This window comes from Brienomyrus brachyistius, unplaced genomic scaffold, assembly GCF_023856365.1.
Source record: "Brienomyrus brachyistius isolate T26 unplaced genomic scaffold, BBRACH_0.4 scaffold113, whole genome shotgun sequence".
In the NCBI taxonomy this organism is placed as follows: domain Eukaryota; kingdom Metazoa; phylum Chordata; class Actinopteri; order Osteoglossiformes; family Mormyridae; genus Brienomyrus; species Brienomyrus brachyistius.
Genome location: NW_026042388.1, coordinates 347,501 through 364,809, shown reverse-complemented (window position 1 = coordinate 364,809; position 17,309 = coordinate 347,501). Strand labels below are relative to the sequence as shown.

The 17,309-nt window shown below is 44.8% G+C and overlaps 2 protein-coding genes and 1 long non-coding RNA gene across 4 annotated transcripts in view; 1 reads left to right on the top strand and 2 right to left on the bottom strand.

Annotated features, from left to right (window-relative positions):
- Positions 1–1,845, bottom strand: part of LOC125727713 (adhesion G protein-coupled receptor F5-like) — an 81,766-nt gene extending 79,921 nt beyond the window's left edge. The window contains exon 1 of the mRNA XM_049004619.1: positions 1,810–1,845. The gene's annotated coding sequence lies outside the window, so the exon portion shown is untranslated. The remainder of the gene's footprint in view (positions 1–1,809) is intronic.
- Positions 1–17,309, bottom strand: part of LOC125727715 (adhesion G protein-coupled receptor F5-like) — a 41,725-nt gene that overhangs the window by 17,870 nt on the left and 6,546 nt on the right. Inside the window, exons 7-13 of one of the 2 annotated variants that reach the window (XM_049004627.1) lie at positions 16,097–16,269; positions 15,330–15,503; positions 13,343–14,707; positions 13,018–13,059; positions 12,852–12,911; positions 12,131–12,191; positions 11,507–11,818 (exon numbers count right to left, since the gene is read on the bottom strand). In XM_049004627.1, coding sequence (XP_048860584.1) covers positions 12,141–12,191; positions 12,852–12,911; positions 13,018–13,059; positions 13,343–14,707; positions 15,330–15,503; positions 16,097–16,269 — 1,865 coding nt within the window. In that variant the 3' untranslated portion in view covers positions 11,507–11,818; positions 12,131–12,140. Of the gene's footprint in view, positions 1–11,506; positions 11,819–12,130; positions 12,192–12,851; positions 12,912–13,017; positions 13,060–13,342; positions 14,708–15,329; positions 15,504–16,096; positions 16,270–17,309 lie in introns of those variants that run through there. The other variant, XM_049004626.1, reaches the window with a different exon arrangement.
- Positions 384–9,579, top strand: LOC125727726 (uncharacterized). Its single transcript, XR_007388825.1, has 3 exons — positions 384–475; positions 2,281–2,316; positions 8,604–9,579. It is a non-coding gene; the product is annotated as an uncharacterized LOC125727726 (long non-coding RNA).

Below are 17,309 nucleotides of genomic sequence, written 5' to 3'. Positions count from 1 at the left end.
AGAACTCAAGTAAATTAGCTAAGCAGGCTACCTCTCCTAAAACCATGTTGGCTATCCCTCAGAATGTTACTTGCATCCAGGCAATCTATCATTTTCACTTGGATTATACCTTCCATTATTTTTCCAGTAATGATAGTTAAACTGATTGGCCTATAGTTTGCTGGGTTCCTTCTATCCCCTTTTTTGAATATATTAGCATACTTACAATCAGAAGGTACCACACCCGCAGATAACGATTTCTGGAATATTAAAGTTAAAGGAAATCATAGAATTAATAATAGTCATCTTATTTCACCCCTGATAAGCATTTAACAAGGTATTTGTCTTGACTTCTGTTTCCTGTCTATTTCCAAGGGAGGAGTGGAACTGAGTTTCAGCCCAGGAATGTCACACCAGAAACTGGTCACGGGAGTGTCCCTGATGATAAAGTTTGCTGAACTGGGGAAAGTTTGACCAGGAATTGTATTTCCATCTGGTGAGTACCCCAGCTCTTGTCATGTGTTTTTTTTTACACAGCTGTCCTTACTCTGTTCACTGCACAACAAGAATATATAGTACAGTGAATTGAACTTTCAGCTAAAAATGGTTCTTAAAATGATTGTGGAACAAGGGGAGTGTCTGTTTTTGTACCAGTGAAAAATGTGCAGTACATCAGAGAACTTTTCTTAAGACAAAAATTCCTCAGATGTAATTTATAATAAAGTTGTTTGCCTCACTGTACAAAAATAATTATACAAATAACCCTAGTAATAATTCAAAAGTATGTAAATCTTTTGTCTTTTCATTTCATTTTTAAGCTTAAATACCTAGATCCTAAAAGAGATATACAGTATGTTTTACAGGTTTTCTCTAATCCTTTCGCAAATAACAATTAATCAGCTTGCAAAGCACTGTTACCAAATCTTGGTAAGTCTTGCTGATCAAAAATTATTATGTAGTTTCATATACTAGCTATTCCTGTTGTGCAGTGAACTAGTTTTACACCTTAAACTATATTTTTAACTGACCGTCATGTAAGCCCTCACATGCAAAACACCAAACTTCAGAATGACTCAAGAAATATGCCTTACATTTCAGTGATGTGTGTAGTTTGTCTGTATTTTTATACTGTCCAAACATCGGGTATTTGTTACCGTGTCTTGAGGGTAAAAAGCATCACATGGAGAATTATAGAGGCGAAAAAAAATCCTTGTTGACAGGTATTCTGTCTCGCGGTTTATACACTGACAGTGTTTCACACAAGCTTCCTCAACAGCTTGGGAGTGGGACAGTGCTAAGCCCCACGCCCCCAAAACCTCCCCCCACAGACAAATCTCCAGATCTGCCGCGGCAAAAGTGTAGGAAAAATCACGTGTAAAACGACAACCAGCTGAGAGAGCTCTCTCAGTTGTAATGTATTTCCAGCTCTTGGAACAAAATACTTAGACTTTTTTAGCCATTGATACCAATGTATATATTTATAGATTTGTCTACAGATTCATAAATCTATGCCGGCTTGGACAGATTTCTCTGTGCATTGTCTTATTACACATACAAATCTGACTACGTACTTGGATTCTGAATACACATTTACAGATTCCTGTACACATTTGCAAATCTCAGTACGCATTTACAAATTCTGTTACACATTTACAACTCTGATTACGCACACAGATTGAGATACGGCCACACCACTCTCCATGCACATTTGCAAATAATTTTGCTACAATAATAGCCCCACAGTAGCACAGCTGGTAGCAGCTGAAATGGTATTGATGCAGTTTAAACTTAATGCTAAAAAATGACGTAGGAAAGCTTTTCTTTTCTTACCTTCTCTGTGATGTGGTCTGTACTGTACTGTAACCTGACCTTCTACTCCTGCTACGGGAAGAACATTCAAAGCAGACCTGTGACTCTATAGTAGTCCTGAGAAGTATGTTAAGGATGTGGAATATATAAAAGAAAAATTCTATTGAAACCTCTGTCGACGTAATGTTTCATACCAGTTTATTTTTCACACAGTTCATGGTGACATTTTTGACGAGCGATGTGATGTTAACAAGCACTTATGATATTCAGCCTCACTGTAATATTTGCAACTAAATATGTGCAACGAAAAACTCCCCTGAAAGCCACTTTTGTATTTGATAGTTTGTCACTGCTAATAAAAACGAACAAATTATGTTTTATAGCAGTTTTGAATGATATGATAATTGAATGGAGAATGTTTTGTTCCTTAGTTAGATGTCTTTAGATTATGTGACACTATACTCACCATAATTTGTTAAATAACATTCGCAGCTTGATGGAATGCTATTGCATCACAGGCAGGATTGGGTAAGTTATTTTTAAAATGTAATCCATTATAGGTATTGGTTACATTTCTGAAAAATGTAATCAATAATGTAATCTAAGCATCTTAAAATAAAAGTATTGGAACTTATTACTTTCAGTTATTTTTGGATTATATCAATGCCAACTAAAGACAAGAGTAAAGAAGACTTTATTGCGCATCAGAACTATATTGTTAAAATAATGATATACATACATTATTATATCATTACTCATACTGTGGAATGCAGTTTGGCCTTATAATAATGATAAACAATGAGCAACAGTCCTATCCTGTATGAGGGTTTAAGAAGCGATGGTATCATGTGTCGTCCATGTGATTTGGGGGTCTACAAATAAAACTGAATTCATGTGATTTGGGGCTATACAAATAAAACGGCACTGAAGTACGGTACAGTATTGTATTTATTTGTATAAGTAGTATTTAAATGTTGGTAGCCTATGTGTCTGTAAAGCTTTGTGCAAAGAGCATAATAGTGTAGTGACTGTGGGGGGCGGGGCTGCCTCCTTATTGGCTGCTTCCACACTGGCCGCACGGAGCATTATGGGAGTTCATGGTTTGGGAGTGGGTTAGCGCTATATTGTTCTGATATCGTGCTATGTTGTGCTGGGGTTAAGGGCATGGGTTCATTGTGTGGTTATTGTGATGGGTGCTGGCACCTTTGAGGCTGCCTGCCGGGGGAAGCCGCGCCCCACCGTCCTCGTGAAGCGGAGCCTGGTTAATGACAGTGGGCGCGGCTCGCTCGGCAAAGGGGGGGAAGAGGTGGACTCATGAGGTGAATCAGTGCAGTGCAACCTCCGAATGCAAGAGGGCGCACAGGTTCCTTTAGCCTTGTTCAAGGCTGGTAAATAAAGGGTTGGATGTGTTCCAAATTGCACTTGAACTCCTTGTGTTGAGCCTTCCTTTTCTGTAGTGAACTTAGTTCCCCCCTAAATCCACTACAATTGGTGTCAGAAGTGGGATAAGATGGACCCTCGAGCGATGGATGACATTGAGCGGTTGATCGCCTACCAGGAGGAGGCACTGCAGTGAGCCCAGGCTGAGGGACAAAGCGGGGGATGCCGGATGAAGAAACAAGTTCCCAGGTACGGTGAACGGGCAGAGCACTCCTGCAATGGTAACGGCAGAGTGGGTGACATTGCGCCGGTGAGAGGACGCCGTGGGCGGAGCCTCGAAGGGCTCAGGTGGCAGCTCAACGGCAGTGATTCAAAATGCTCCGGAGCCGGCGAGCAAGGGGCGGGTGGCGCTTCGGCAGGACACCGAGGACGGTGCCTTGAAGAGGAGGAGCCGACTGCGCACGGTGTAAGCCGCAGCGAATGGGCCCATGGCGGCGGGACAACACGAAGAGCCGGGGCGGCGGCAGGCCCAAACCTACCCGCGTATTCTGGCGGTGGGCCACCGGATGCGTTCATTACGCAGGTGGAAATGGCAGCGGGGCTGTGCGGGTGGTCGTCACAGGAAACGGCGGTAAGAGCCGCCCTCGCGCTCGAAAGAAATGCACTCCTGGTCCTGAATGATCTGCTTCCAGCAGAGCGCACGTCTTGGAGGAGCCTGCAGGGGGCGCTACAGAGGAGGTTCGGCCGAGCGAACAGCGAGGAAGAGGCCCGCAATGCATTAACTTTAGCCACCCGTACAAACGGTGAGACGCTCGGCGCTTTCGCAAGTAATCTACGGGGGCTGGCGAGGCAGGGCTACCCCAACTTCCCAGCGGATATCCAGGACGACCTGGCACGGCTGGCCTTCCTCCGCGGACTGACACCACGGCGACTCCGTGATCACGTCAGGCTGGCGGAGCCGTGCAAATGGCAAGAGGCGCTGGACGTCGCGTTACGAGCAGAGGGTGTGCTAGGCGACCGCGCCACTTCAGCCAACAGCGACGTGGAGCCTCCGGAGCCGGCGGGGGGAACGACGCAACCCGTGGCCGAGCCGCCGCTGCTTCGGCTGCGGGAACGCAGGCCATTTGATCCGCGACTGTGATGCTATCGAGCATGGACAGCGTACTCAAAACTGGACACGTTTAAATGGGGAAGCGGCACCGAGACGGGAGCCACGGTGCCGCGACCAGTGAGAGCTCCCCACACAATGGGATTCAGCGCGCGGCTGGGACGAGCAGGCCTGTATGTCAAGGGGGTCTTTGGGGGTGTAGTGAGTCATGCCCTCCTAGACACTGGGTCCACAGTCTCACTGTGTAGGGCGGGCTGGCTCATGGAGGGAGACGCCGGGGGCACTGAGGTGGCTCCAAGTTGTGCACAGACGGTAACATCGGTAACAGGTGAGTGCTTACACGTTCTGGGGGTACGACGCGTTAAAGTGGAAATCGGTCAAGTCTCCCTTTCGCACTCATTTTTAGTCTGTGACATACGGGACCACTGCATTGTGGGGATGGACCTTTTGGACCGCCTCAATGCAGTGATCCACGTCAGGGGAAATAGAATGAAGGTGGGGCGCAAATGGGTGGCGTTGACCAAAGAACGCGACGAGCTGGGGAACGGTTTGCCGGTAGCGATGGTGCGCGAGGGAGGGGCGAGCAAGACCGGGACCACTAGTGCACCCGAAGTAGCAACGCGTACCGGGGTGGATGCGATGGCAGAGCTGCTGGCTCGCAGTAGTGAGAACCTGGAGCCCGAGCAGACAGAAGCGTTGCGTGAGCTATTGGCAGAGTTCGAGGACATTTTTGCAGTGAACGAACTCGAATGCACGCGGACCGATCTGGTGCAGCACACCATTTACACGGGGGACGCCGCCCCCATCCGGGAGCGCCCACGCCGGCTACCTCTAGCGAAGCGCGAGGCTGCCGAGGAGAAAATTCGGGAGATGGCGCACGCAGGCGTGATTGAGCCCGCGAGCGGGCCTTGGTCCGCACCGGTCGTGCTAGTCGCAAAGAAAGACGGCTCGTGGAGATTTTGCGTGGACTACCGCCGGTTGAACTCGGTGACACGCAAGGACTCGTACCCCCTGCCCCGCATCGATGAGGCGTTGGACCGCGTGTCCGGCTCCTCGTGGTTCAGCTCGCTGGACTTGAGGAACGGATACTGGCAGGTGGGGCTGGCGCCGGACGCGCGGCCCAAAACCGCGTTCTCGATCGGGCAGGGACTCTGGCAGTTCACGACCATGCCGTTTGGCCTCTGTAACGCCCCAGCCACCTTTGAGCGGCTAATGGAGAGGGTACTGGCGGACGTCCCGGTGTCTCGATGCGTGGTGTACCTGGATGACCTGCTGGTACACGCAAAAACGTTTGAGACCGCGCTCGCGAATCTGAAGGAAGTATTCGGTGCGCTGCGGCGAGCAAAGCTCAAATTACATCCGGGCAAGTGCCACTTATTCCGGCGTAGGGTTACGTTCTTGGGGCATGTGTTGACCGAGGACGGTGTAGCCACCGACCCGGCTAAGATCGAGGCCGTTAAAAACTGGCCAGCGCCAGCGAACATCAGGCAGCTGCGTAGCTTCATGGGTTTGGCATCTTACTATAGGCGGTTCGTGAGGCACTTCGCGACCGTGGCGAGCCCATTACACCGGCTGACGCAGAAAGGCGTCGCGTTCGACTGGGATGAGCGCTGCGAGCACGCTTTCTCTGTGCTGCGCGCTGCACTCATCTCTGCGCCGATATTAGGCCACCCCGATCCACAGCGCACGTTTGTTCTCGACACCGATGCCAGCGATGTAGGACTAGGAGCAGTGCTAGCGCACGAGGGAGGCCCCGTGATAGCCTATTACAGCCGCACTTTGTCACAGCCAGAACGGAACTACTGCGTGACTCGGAAGGAGCTGCTCGCAGTAATTAGCGCCTTGAAACAATTCCGGCCCTACTTATACGGGCAGAAATTCACGCTGCGAACTGATCACGCATCGTTGGTGTGGCTAATGGGGTTTCGCGAGCCCGAAGGGCAGCTTGCACGGTGGCTAGAAGTCCTCCAGACTTATGACTTCGTGGTGGTGCACCGGGCAGGGCGGCTACATGGGAACGCAGACGCACTCTCACGGAGACCGTGCGTGGATTGCCGCCACTGCGATAGGAAGGAGGGAGTTGAGAGTGTGAGAGCGCTTAGCACGGGGCTGCACTGCGACATCAGCCACGCAAGCATAAAGGAGGGGCAGGCAGCAGACTCGGAGCTCGAGCGGCTCAGTCGTTGGGTACAGACGGGGCAGCGGCCGGCATGGGCAGACATCACGGACGTAGGGCCCGAGTTAAAAGCGCTCGTGTCCCAATGGGAAAACCTGGTGGTGCGCGAAGGAGTGCTTTATCGTCGTTGGGTGCGTGGGGACGGTAGAAGCGTGCTGTGGCAAGCGGTCGTGCCGAGGGCACTAAGACCGAGCATTCTAAGCCTCGTCCATGGAGCTATTGGTACGGGACACTTTGGGAGCGCGAAGACGTTGGGGCGGCTGCGTGAACGTTTCTATTGGCCGGGCGCGCACGAGGACGTAACGATGTTTGTGCACCGATGCGATCGGTGCACAGCCAAAAAGGGGCCGACACAGCAGGCACGTGCACCACTCCAGGTTTACCGCGTGGGGGCGCCCATGGAGCGGGTGGGGGTTGACGTGCTGGGCCCGTTTCCCATCACCGAGCGGGGAAACCGTTACATTGTAGTAGCCATGGACTACTTTACTAAGTGGCCAGAGGGTTTCGCCGTACCTGACCAGAGCGCCGCCACCACGGCCACGGTACTCGTGCACGAGATGTTCACGCGATTCGGAGTCCCCGAAGAGCTCCACAGTGATCAGGGCCGCAACTTTGAGGCCGAGGTTTTCGGCGGGGTCTGCGCGCTGCTGGGGGTGCAGAAGACGCGCACCACACCTCTGCACCCCCAGAGCGACGGCCTCGTCGAGCGGTTCAACCGCACGCTCGCCACGCAGCTTGCGATTTTGTGCAGTGATAAGCAGAAGGATTGGGATCTTCACCTTCCATTTGTGTTATGGGCGTACCGGTCAGCGGTTCAGGGGTCCACCCAGTGCACTCCGGCGTCACTCATGTTCGGGCGGGAGCTCCGCACACCTGTGGAGCTGGTGTTTGGTTCCCCTCCTGAGCCAGAGGTAACAGGCGAAGCAGGGTTGGGCTATCTGGGCCACCTCAGGGAGCGCCTCCGCACGGCGCACGAGCTCGCACGGCAAAACACAGCAGATGCCGGCACCAAACAGAAGCGTGCCTACGATGTGCGTGCGCGCGGGCGCGAGTTCGTGCCAGGGGGGCGAGTCTGGGTGTATAACCCCATTAGAAAGAAGGGGGTGTCGCCCAAGCTCGCCTCCCACTGGATGGGGCCGTGCGTTGTGCTGGAGCGTCTCTCTGAGGTGGTCTACAGGGTTAGGCTGAAGAAGCGGGGCAGAGATGTAGTGCTCCATGTAGACCGGCTGGCTCCCTATCAGCCAAGGGTGGCACCAGATGGGGGCTGTGGACGCCAGGACATGCCTTCTCCCGCGGACACTGGGGATGCTGCCACTGGGGACTCTGGGGTGGATGCCCCCGCTGAACTGAACTCTCCTTCCTCCACCAGGTTACGTCGTTCGGGCCGCGTCCGGCGGCTTCCCCCCCCTCTGCAGGACTTTGTGCTGGACTCTGCGGCTGGGGACAGCCACATCTAAGGGGGGGGCAGTGTAGTGACTGTGGGGGGCGGGGCTGCCTCCTTATTGGCTGCTTCCACACTGGCCGCACGGAGCATTATGGGAGTTCATGGTTTGGGAGTGGGTTAGCGCTATATTGTTCTGATATCGTGCTATGTTGTGCTGGGGTTAAGGGCATGGGTTCATTGTGTGGTTATTGTGATGGGTGCTGGCACCTTTGAGGCTGCCTGCCGGGGGAAGCCGCGCCCCACCGTCCTCGTGAAGCGGAGCCTGGTTAATGACAGTGGGCGCGGCTCGCTCGGCAAAGGGGGGGAAGAGGTGGACTCATGAGGTGAATCAGTGCAGTGCAACCTCCGAATGCAAGAGGGCGCACAGGTTCCTTTAGCCTTGTTCAAGGCTGGTAAATAAAGGGTTGGATGTGTTCCAAATTGCACTTGAACTCCTTGTGTTGAGCCTTCCTTTTCTGTAGTGAACTTAGTTCCCCCCTAAATCCACTACAATACTTTGAATATCGATACCTGCTTACTTTGGGTATCGATAACGGGATCTCTGTAGCTAATGTTAGTGGTTGGTCTTATAGTCTCATTTCTAAATGTTTCTTTAAATTTGATGTCGAGTTCTTCGATGTTGCCAGTATTTTCACAGCTGGGCAACATAATATGCATCACACTGTGAAATTTCCCCTTTCCTCCTTAAAAACAAAATAACTGAGAAGAGGCATCCATCTGGAACAGCAGCGTCATTCTCATCAAATGGAATGTGAGAAAAATAATAATCTGAAAAAAAAGAGCAGAGTGATCAAGAAGGATACATCTGCAGCCTGGAGCCAGCCACAAGTGAAAGCGATTTACGCCACAAGTAGGAGGGACTTACGCCACAAGTAGGAGGGATTTATGCCACAAGTAGGAGGGACTTATGCCACAGGTAGGACGGATTGAAGAGGTATGGCAACACATCTCGTGAGAGATGTTGTTTACACAGAAAACAGTGTGACGTCAGCTTTGCATTCTTTATAAACACATCAGATAACCATTTTCCATTTCAGATTTATTATAATGCAGTCTAGATGTAATCCTGATTTATTAAAAAAAGTAACTCTAATCTTATTACATTTCTTTTTCTCAGTAACTGTAACAGAATAGTTACTTATTTTTTGTATCCAGATTACGTAACACAATTACTTGTATTCCGTTACTCCCCAAGCCTCAACACAGGAGACATGCATATGCCACCTTCCTATTTTATTAATGCTAATTAGCCTAACAGTGGAATTTTTTTCAGAATTTTTGTATTTTTAATTTTTTTTTAGTGTTCATGGTTTTTCTGTTGTTTTGGATTTCTTAATATTTTGCGTTTGTTCTGCACTGTGTGTTTTGCACAGAAGTGCTCCAAGACATGGGAGGTAGTATATGGACCAAAGTATTGGGACACACCATTGAGTCAAGGAATTGCGGTGTTCCGTTCAGACCCACTGCCACAGGTGTATAAAATGAAGCATCCAGCCATGCAGACAGTTTTACAAACATTTGTGAAACAATGGGTCATTCTGAAGAGCTCAATGAATTCAAACATGGTACTGTCATAGGATGCCACATTTGCAATAAGTCAGTTTATCGAATTTCTTCCCTGTTAGAAATTCCATGGTAAACTGTAAGTGGCATTATTGCAAAATGGAAGCATTTATGAACAAAAGAAACTCAATCACAAAGTGGCAGACCACATAAAGAAAACAGAATGGGGTCGTCGTCGGCTGGGTCACATTGTCGGCCAAAGCTCTGTTTACTCAGTGACTGCAGAGTTACAAACTTCCTCTCGCATTAATCCCAGCACACAAACTGTGCACCAGGAGCTTCATGGAATGGCCTGGTGGAACAGCTGCATGAAAGCCTCACATCACGAAGCGCAATGCCGACCTTTAGAGTGACGCAAGTACGCTGCCACTGGACTCTGCAGCAGTGGAAATATTTTCTGTGGAGTGATGAATCACGCTTCTCTGTCTGGCAGCCTGATGGATAACTCTTGTCCATCCGGTTTGGTGGATGGCAGAAGAACGTTACCAGCCTGACTGCATTGTAAAGTTTGGTGGAGGAGGGGTAATGGTATGGGGTTGTTTTTCAGGGGTTGGGCTAGACCCCATAATTCCAGTAAACTGAACTCTTAATGCTTCAGCACACTGTTAGATTCTGTTTCCCTGTTTCTGTCAGTATCTTTGTTTTCCCCTCGCAGTCCCTTTATTTAATTATTAGTTTCATCTGTGGCCTGTTTCCCCAGCCCTCGTTAATTAGTCTCACCTGCTCTGTGTTAGTCTTGTTACTCCTCAGAATTTAAGTCCCTGCCTCTATTTAGTCCCTTAGTGCTTCATTGTATGTTGTGTCATGGCAGGTAAACTTTTGTACCTTGTTGCTCTGACCTTTTTGTAATTAGTCTTTGCTAATCCCTTTAGTTTTGATCCCTCTTGGTGTATTTTTCTTTTGTATTTCTTGTGTTTTCAGTCTTGTTAATAAACCCCGTTCATCCTCTAAGCTGCCAGTGGGTTGTCTACCTTCCTGTCTGCTCCATGCCCCACCCCTGCGCCAGAACTGCTCGGGTCCCGACTCAACAATACAGAACACCTTTGGGATGAACTAGAATGGAGCTTGTCAGCCAGGCCTTCACGGCCAACATCAGTGACTGACCTCACAAAAGCTTATCTGGATGAATGGGCAAAAATTCCCATAGACATCCACTAAAATCTTATGGAAAGCCTTCTCAGAAGAGTGACAGGTGTTTTAGCTGCAAAGGGGGGGGAGAAACTCCATACTGATGCCTATGGATTTGGAATTGGATGTTCTAAAAGTTCTTGTGGATGTAATGGCCAGGTGTCCCAATACTTTTGTTCATGTTGCGTTAGTCAAGAGGTTTATTGCAATCTGGTTCAAAAATCTATGCTGTCAGTTACAACAGAAATAATAGCTGTGAGGGATTCTCCTATTCCTGCTGCCCCCTAGTGGCAATCTGGCTCACTGTGCGTGTTTTAGCCTTGTCTCCTGTCTTCCACTCCCAGAGATCACCTGACTTCAGCTCCCAATCGGTTTGTTTAATTAGTAAAGCACTAGCGTCTGTTCTTCGAGTACCTTTTCTCGGTGTATTTAAGTCTGTTTCTTACCTCCTGATTGTCTAGTGGCCCTGCCAAGTGCTTTCACGCGTGTCATTCAGTGCTCCTATTCCTGCCTTTGGTCCCGTTTCAGATTTTTGTCCTGTGTTTTGGAGGGTATGCCAAAAGTTCACTAAAGAAATCTGCGCTTAATTGTATTAGCCTGGATTTAATTAGCATTGATTCCTTACTTAAAGCTCAAACCATTCCACACCGAGATGGGCACATGCCAGAATGCCTATATGCTTAGCCTGGGCCAGCTGTGCATGCACAGCAACTTTTGGTACAGTGTTCCACAAAAAACCTTACTACTTCTGGGGCCCTTGTCTGCATGGGGTGTCTCTGAATCTTTTTGCCTCGTGAATGTGCCTGGAATAGCAACCACTTGGCACAGTGTAGTTTCAAGCTGAAGCATTAATTTGTCCCCGAGCTACTCCGGTTGGGGGACATTTAAAAAAATAATAGATTTATAACATTTTTTAAATTTATTTAAGTGAATAAGATTCTGCACACTTTCAGATTTCAGATCGTTCCCTTTTTCATGTATACATGTGAAAAAGGCATTCAAATGGTAAATATTTTTATATGTTAGTTCTAGGGTTGCATGTATATACAAAACTCACATTTCACAAGTTTACAATGTTGCTAATGTTTCATTGCAAGTTTACTAAAAGTTTGATAAAAAAAAAACTGTTTAAAAATGAAAACCTAGAATTTTTTAAGAATAGGTTGATCAGTATGGAAGAATATGCCACGTGCTCCTTGACTTCTTGTAGGGCTGGAAACATTTTACATATCTGAAAAATAAAGAACATAAAGATGTCTTACTCCACATTGTACACATCTGAAAAATAAACATTGGATGTTTACTACACATTGCAAATCACAGAGATTAAAATTCACTTATGGCACCAACATAACGAATATGCCATCCACTAGAAACCACTTACTGTAAACTGTGCGATTTTCTTTTATTAGACACTGACATAAACAACATAAGAAGGGAAATCTTCCATATCATTATCATACAGACACAAAGCATCCCAATCAGTACTTGGAGTTAATCTCAGTAACATTAATAAATAAATTAAAATAAAAATTTTACTTACTCTTTCCCTTTTACTTAAAACGGCCAGCCGAAGAAGATGAAGATGGACCAGCACTTGTGCTCTGTTAGACAAAACATAACAAACGTCATTTATCTTCTCTCTGATGCTCAAAATTGCATATAGTCACATTTACCTTGACTACCAATTTCTACATTACACAGCACCTTCCACAATTATTGGCACTCCTGGTAAAGTTCTGTCCATAGAAAACCTGTGGGGCGAGCTGAAGAGGAGAGAGCATAAGGGAGGACCCAGGACATTGTGCAAAGAAGAATGACCAAAGATCCCTCTCTGTGTATTCTCCAACCTTCTGAAATGTTACTGGAGAAAATTAAGTTCTGTCATATCGGGACAAAGCGGCTTTCAAGAAGTATTAACAGCACGGGGGAATATAATTGTGGAACCGGTGTTTTTGTTAAAAATAACTATTTCTTACTGATGGTTTTTTGAGTTAAAGGATAGATTTTTCTAATTCTTTCATTGTGAGATTAAGCTACTGCAATAAAAAAAAGTGAATTTATTATAATCCTAAATATACTTCTTTACCAGGGGTCCCAATAATTGTAGGGGGTGCTGTATATAATAGAATAATTGCTTTTGTTCTGAGTATATCTGCTGCAGCTCTATGAAGTGAGAAGAGTATTAATGAGAAATGTCAAGGTGTAAGTGGTTTTCCATGTCTAAAGTGAACATTACACTCGAAATGCAATGATGCCATTACCTTTGTTCGGGTTGAGAGCAAAGGCAAAAATGAAAATCGTCCAGCGATTGCTGATCGAATCTGTCCATAAAGAAAAGGGCTCTATCATGTGTGTGTCATACATGCCAATGTATAATAAAATTAAAATTTCCAATAGCATTACAGATACAGAAATATAAGCACTTACTCTGCTGTCTATAAGTGTCCCAAACACTAAAATGAAGAAGCCCTTAAAATAAGTTTTAAAAAATAATTATTAGTATTCACAAGATGTATATGAAAGAAAAATGGATTTGTATGAATATTTTAGTTAATGACTTGGCTTTTAATTAAAAACAGTTCCATTCTGAAAAATATTTGAAAAGTATGTTCTGGTATTCTGATAACATAATAATATCACTATAACTGTGGTTCATTTTTGTAGATTTTTGGAAAGTTCACACCATTTATTTAAAAATGTAATGTCAGAAAACAAGAATAGCAGGTATTAAATAATTAATATTTCCACATACCTGAAGTGAATTGAAGACTGCAAATGCAATCTGCATTCCAAGATTTGTAGGTTGCATCATGGTCCCTATGCCAAGTCCCCAGGTGATGCCAAAGAAGGGAGCCAAAATAGTGACACACCTTGCAATGACCACCAGAGCATTCTTCTCCTCAGCGGGGTGATTCTCACCAACACCCCTCATCAGTAATTTAACCAGAATCACAAATAGAATGAGCAGGTTCACAAAGACAATGATCAAGGCTGGAATCACAAATGCCAGGAGGGCTTTAGTCTGGTACCAGTTCAGCCAACATATATCATATTGCCTGGAGTAGCCATTTTCAGGGGCATTCAGACATACACCTTCTTTCGCCAGGTAATTCCCGCTGCGGGCAGTGACTGCAATGGTGATTGTGGCAATGATGAGTGGTGCCCCGTAGCCCACTGTGAAGGAAATGGCCATCATAGTGCGCTTTGAGATGTGGGAGAAAACCATCATGGTACGGTAGAAGAGCAAAAGAGCCGAGATCAGCATCCAGAAGAACAAAGCAAGATAAAAGAAGTGAATGAAGAAGGTTACAGCACTGCATACATTCTTCGGTGTGGACTGGCCAACATCTGACACAGCCGCTCCAATGATGAACCATATGTCAGCAATCAGCAGAGACAGAGCAATGTTCACTATAGCGACGTGTCGCATGTGTGCTGTGCTGTTCTTAGTGACAACACTCCACACAAATGCTTCAATTATAAGGCATAAGACCAGGCATCCCATTGATATGCCAACTCCAATGTAAGTGATGATATCCAGAGCAGAGGAGTTGGGTGTGCAAGGTGACATTAATATCGAAAAGGAAGTCAGGTGGTTACAGGAACAGGTGACGCTGTCATTCGTTTCAGATTGCAGTTGACATCCAGTTGAGTCCCAGCCTCCAGAGCCATTAAAAAGTGTGAAATTCCAAAACACACACTGGTTGCTTCCCTTTGTTTTGTTTGTTTTATCAAACGTCATTGAAACGTTATTAATGGTTTGATTTACATAAACCAACATGACGATTCCATTGATGTTTCCATTGGTCTTTGTAGGTAAGACAAAATCAAGAGTCGTAAAGACGATGGTTGTGATAGTCTTGTTGTCGGAAAGACGTTGTTTTGGGATGAATATCTGAGATGAGTTAAAACTTGTATTGAAAGTGCTTGTAAATGTTGTTTTGCTTAACTCAATGTTTGGTTTAGTTATATTAACAGAATCACTTGAAAGGCTCCTTGTAAAGTTTTCTACTGACTTTAGGAGAAGAGAGCTTGTATCTGTGTTATTGCCGTTCAACTGAGTCCAAGAGTTGTTCATGTCAGGTGACACTAAAACCGATACTGTTTCCAAAATATCCTACAAAGAGAAATGTAATGATTATTATATCATATGAAATCAAAGTTTACGATTCCAAAGAATATTTGTAAAGAAACAAATCTAAACCTAGGCACTGTTTTAAATATTATTTTTATTGTGTATTAATATTGTGCTCTTAGCATTTAGGAGATTAAACTGCTGTTTTCCTAAAAAGTCCTTTTTGTTTGCCTGAAATATAAATAGTATATTTAATCAATAGAAGGAGTTTGCATGTTCTCCCCATGTTGTCGTGGGGTTTCCTCCGGGTACTCCGGTTTCCCCCCACAGTCCAAAGACATGCTGAGGCTAATTGGAGTTACTAAATTGCTCGTAAGAGTACATGTGTGTGTGAATGGTGTATGAGTGTGCCCTGCAATGGGTTGGCCCCCCTTCCTGGGTTGTTCCATGCCTCGTGCTTCCGGGATAGGCTCCGGACCCCCCACAACCCAGTAGGACAAGCGGTGGATGGATGGATGGATAATGAATAGAAATATAATTTAAAAAATTGCAACGTCATAACAAGAGCACAATTTTTAAATAATGTGTTATTTAAGTGATAATTCTCTTTGCAAACCAGAACAGTCCAACTCCATGTGTCAGAAATGTAGAAATTTCAACATACTGTCATCATACTTATGCTTGTATTTCCGGATGCATCTGCTACGTTGTTGAGTATGGTCACAATGGTGAAAGTTGTAGCCGGTGACACTTCTATGTCTCTTTTAAAACTGGTAATGGTCGTTGCAAGGTTTGCCACAAACAATGATATGTTAGCTGAATCCAGGCCAACTAAATTCTGTGAACAAGGAATTGAGAATTAATAAGAGAATAAATGAGAATTTTATACAGACAATATTTTTAGAACAAATCTTCATACCAGGTACCAATGCTTTGGAATAGTCAAGTATTTCCAACTTACTGAGTGTGTACAAACAGTATGATTTGCAGAAAATAACATATTGACTCACATATTCTTAGCATTGGAATTTTGTAGAATTTACATTTGGCATTGTAAATGTAAATAACCATAACATTTTAAATTATGTAAATTAGAATCATACTTTCAGTGACAGATATAACCAAGTTATACAACAACATAGTCAATAATTGCTTTCAAATAAATTTTAGACAAAACATCAGATTCTTTTCCTATAAATGGTTTCCTTAAAAGGCAATACACACGCCCTGTGTGTGTGTGTGTCTGTGTGTGTGTGTGGAGTCTGCATGTTCTCCTTATCACTGTATAATCATGCATGATGTGTGGAAACATACTGCAATTCTTCAGAATGACACAATGTATATATGATTAATGTACTGTATCACCTTATACTGGGTAAGCAGTGTGATAACAGGTGGGTGGATGGATGGTTAGTATTCAAAAGGTGCTACCTGAGAAAACAACGCCAATGTCCTTATTGGGTTGAGAACACAGTTGTTCTGAATGTTCCAATTCCCATTTTCACAAACTGCAGTCCTGCTGCCTGTAAAATTGGCTGGGCAGCAAACAGTAACCGTAGCTCCATTCTTACCAGCACCGTATGTTGTGTCATTACAGTCAGGCGCTAGAATAAATACATGTGAAGTTGGATTAGTGCTTTAAGTTGCTATGAAGAGCAAAGACATGCTTCCACTGCGATTAGATAATGTGTGACAAAGTATATTCCTTTGCTGGTTTTTAATAAATGGAAAAAGGAAGGAAATGTAATTCTGAATAGGGCTGGCTGTTTTGTAATACGTAAGAGTGTAAAACCTACAGTGAAAAACTGCACAATTTCTTTCTGTTCAACTGAAAAACATTTGTCTGTCCCTTTTCTACAACTCAGATGTGGATCTCATTCTGAGGATCCTCTATTTCTGTATAATATCCTACATGTATTTGTATAATGCATTTTGATCTTTACCGACATTTGCTCCCAAAGCAAAATTATTGAAAATGTAATTTTGAAGATAAAGTTACTGGAAGTCTATATTTTGAAACTGGGACTGTGCGTCACTTGTAATCCAAACTAATCTCTGTTGTTTAATGGTGTAAGTGAGGGTTTAGTGGGTTTAATCATAGGCTGGTAATATGTCCTTATTAGCAAAAAAAATGTATCTTTAATAAAATGCCTTTAATACGCATGCAGCCTGCATGAATGGAATAAAAATTCATTTTAGACTTTTATGCTGATATGGCACACTGAATCGCAAGAAAATTTGTTAACACTTTACTTAAAGCAGTCATCATAATGCATTATAGATACCTTCATAATGTATCAACACGGCTATAACTGTTTATAAAGAGGTATAACACATTATAATCATGTTTATAAAGCTCTCATCTGTACAGCATTATAGATACCTTAATACTCCATTATAAAGGTCAGTATAAAAATTAAGGACGCTTTATACTGCATTATGAAGGTTCATTATAGATGAGAGCTTCATAGAACATTCATAATGCATAATAAACATGGCTATAATGTGTTATGCTATTCCATAAATAGTTATAGTAGTGTTTATAATTCTGTATGAATGCCTAATGAAGGTATGTATAATGTATTATACATGACTGCATTAAGTAAATTATTACCAAAATTGTAAATTGACATTTTGTGTTATA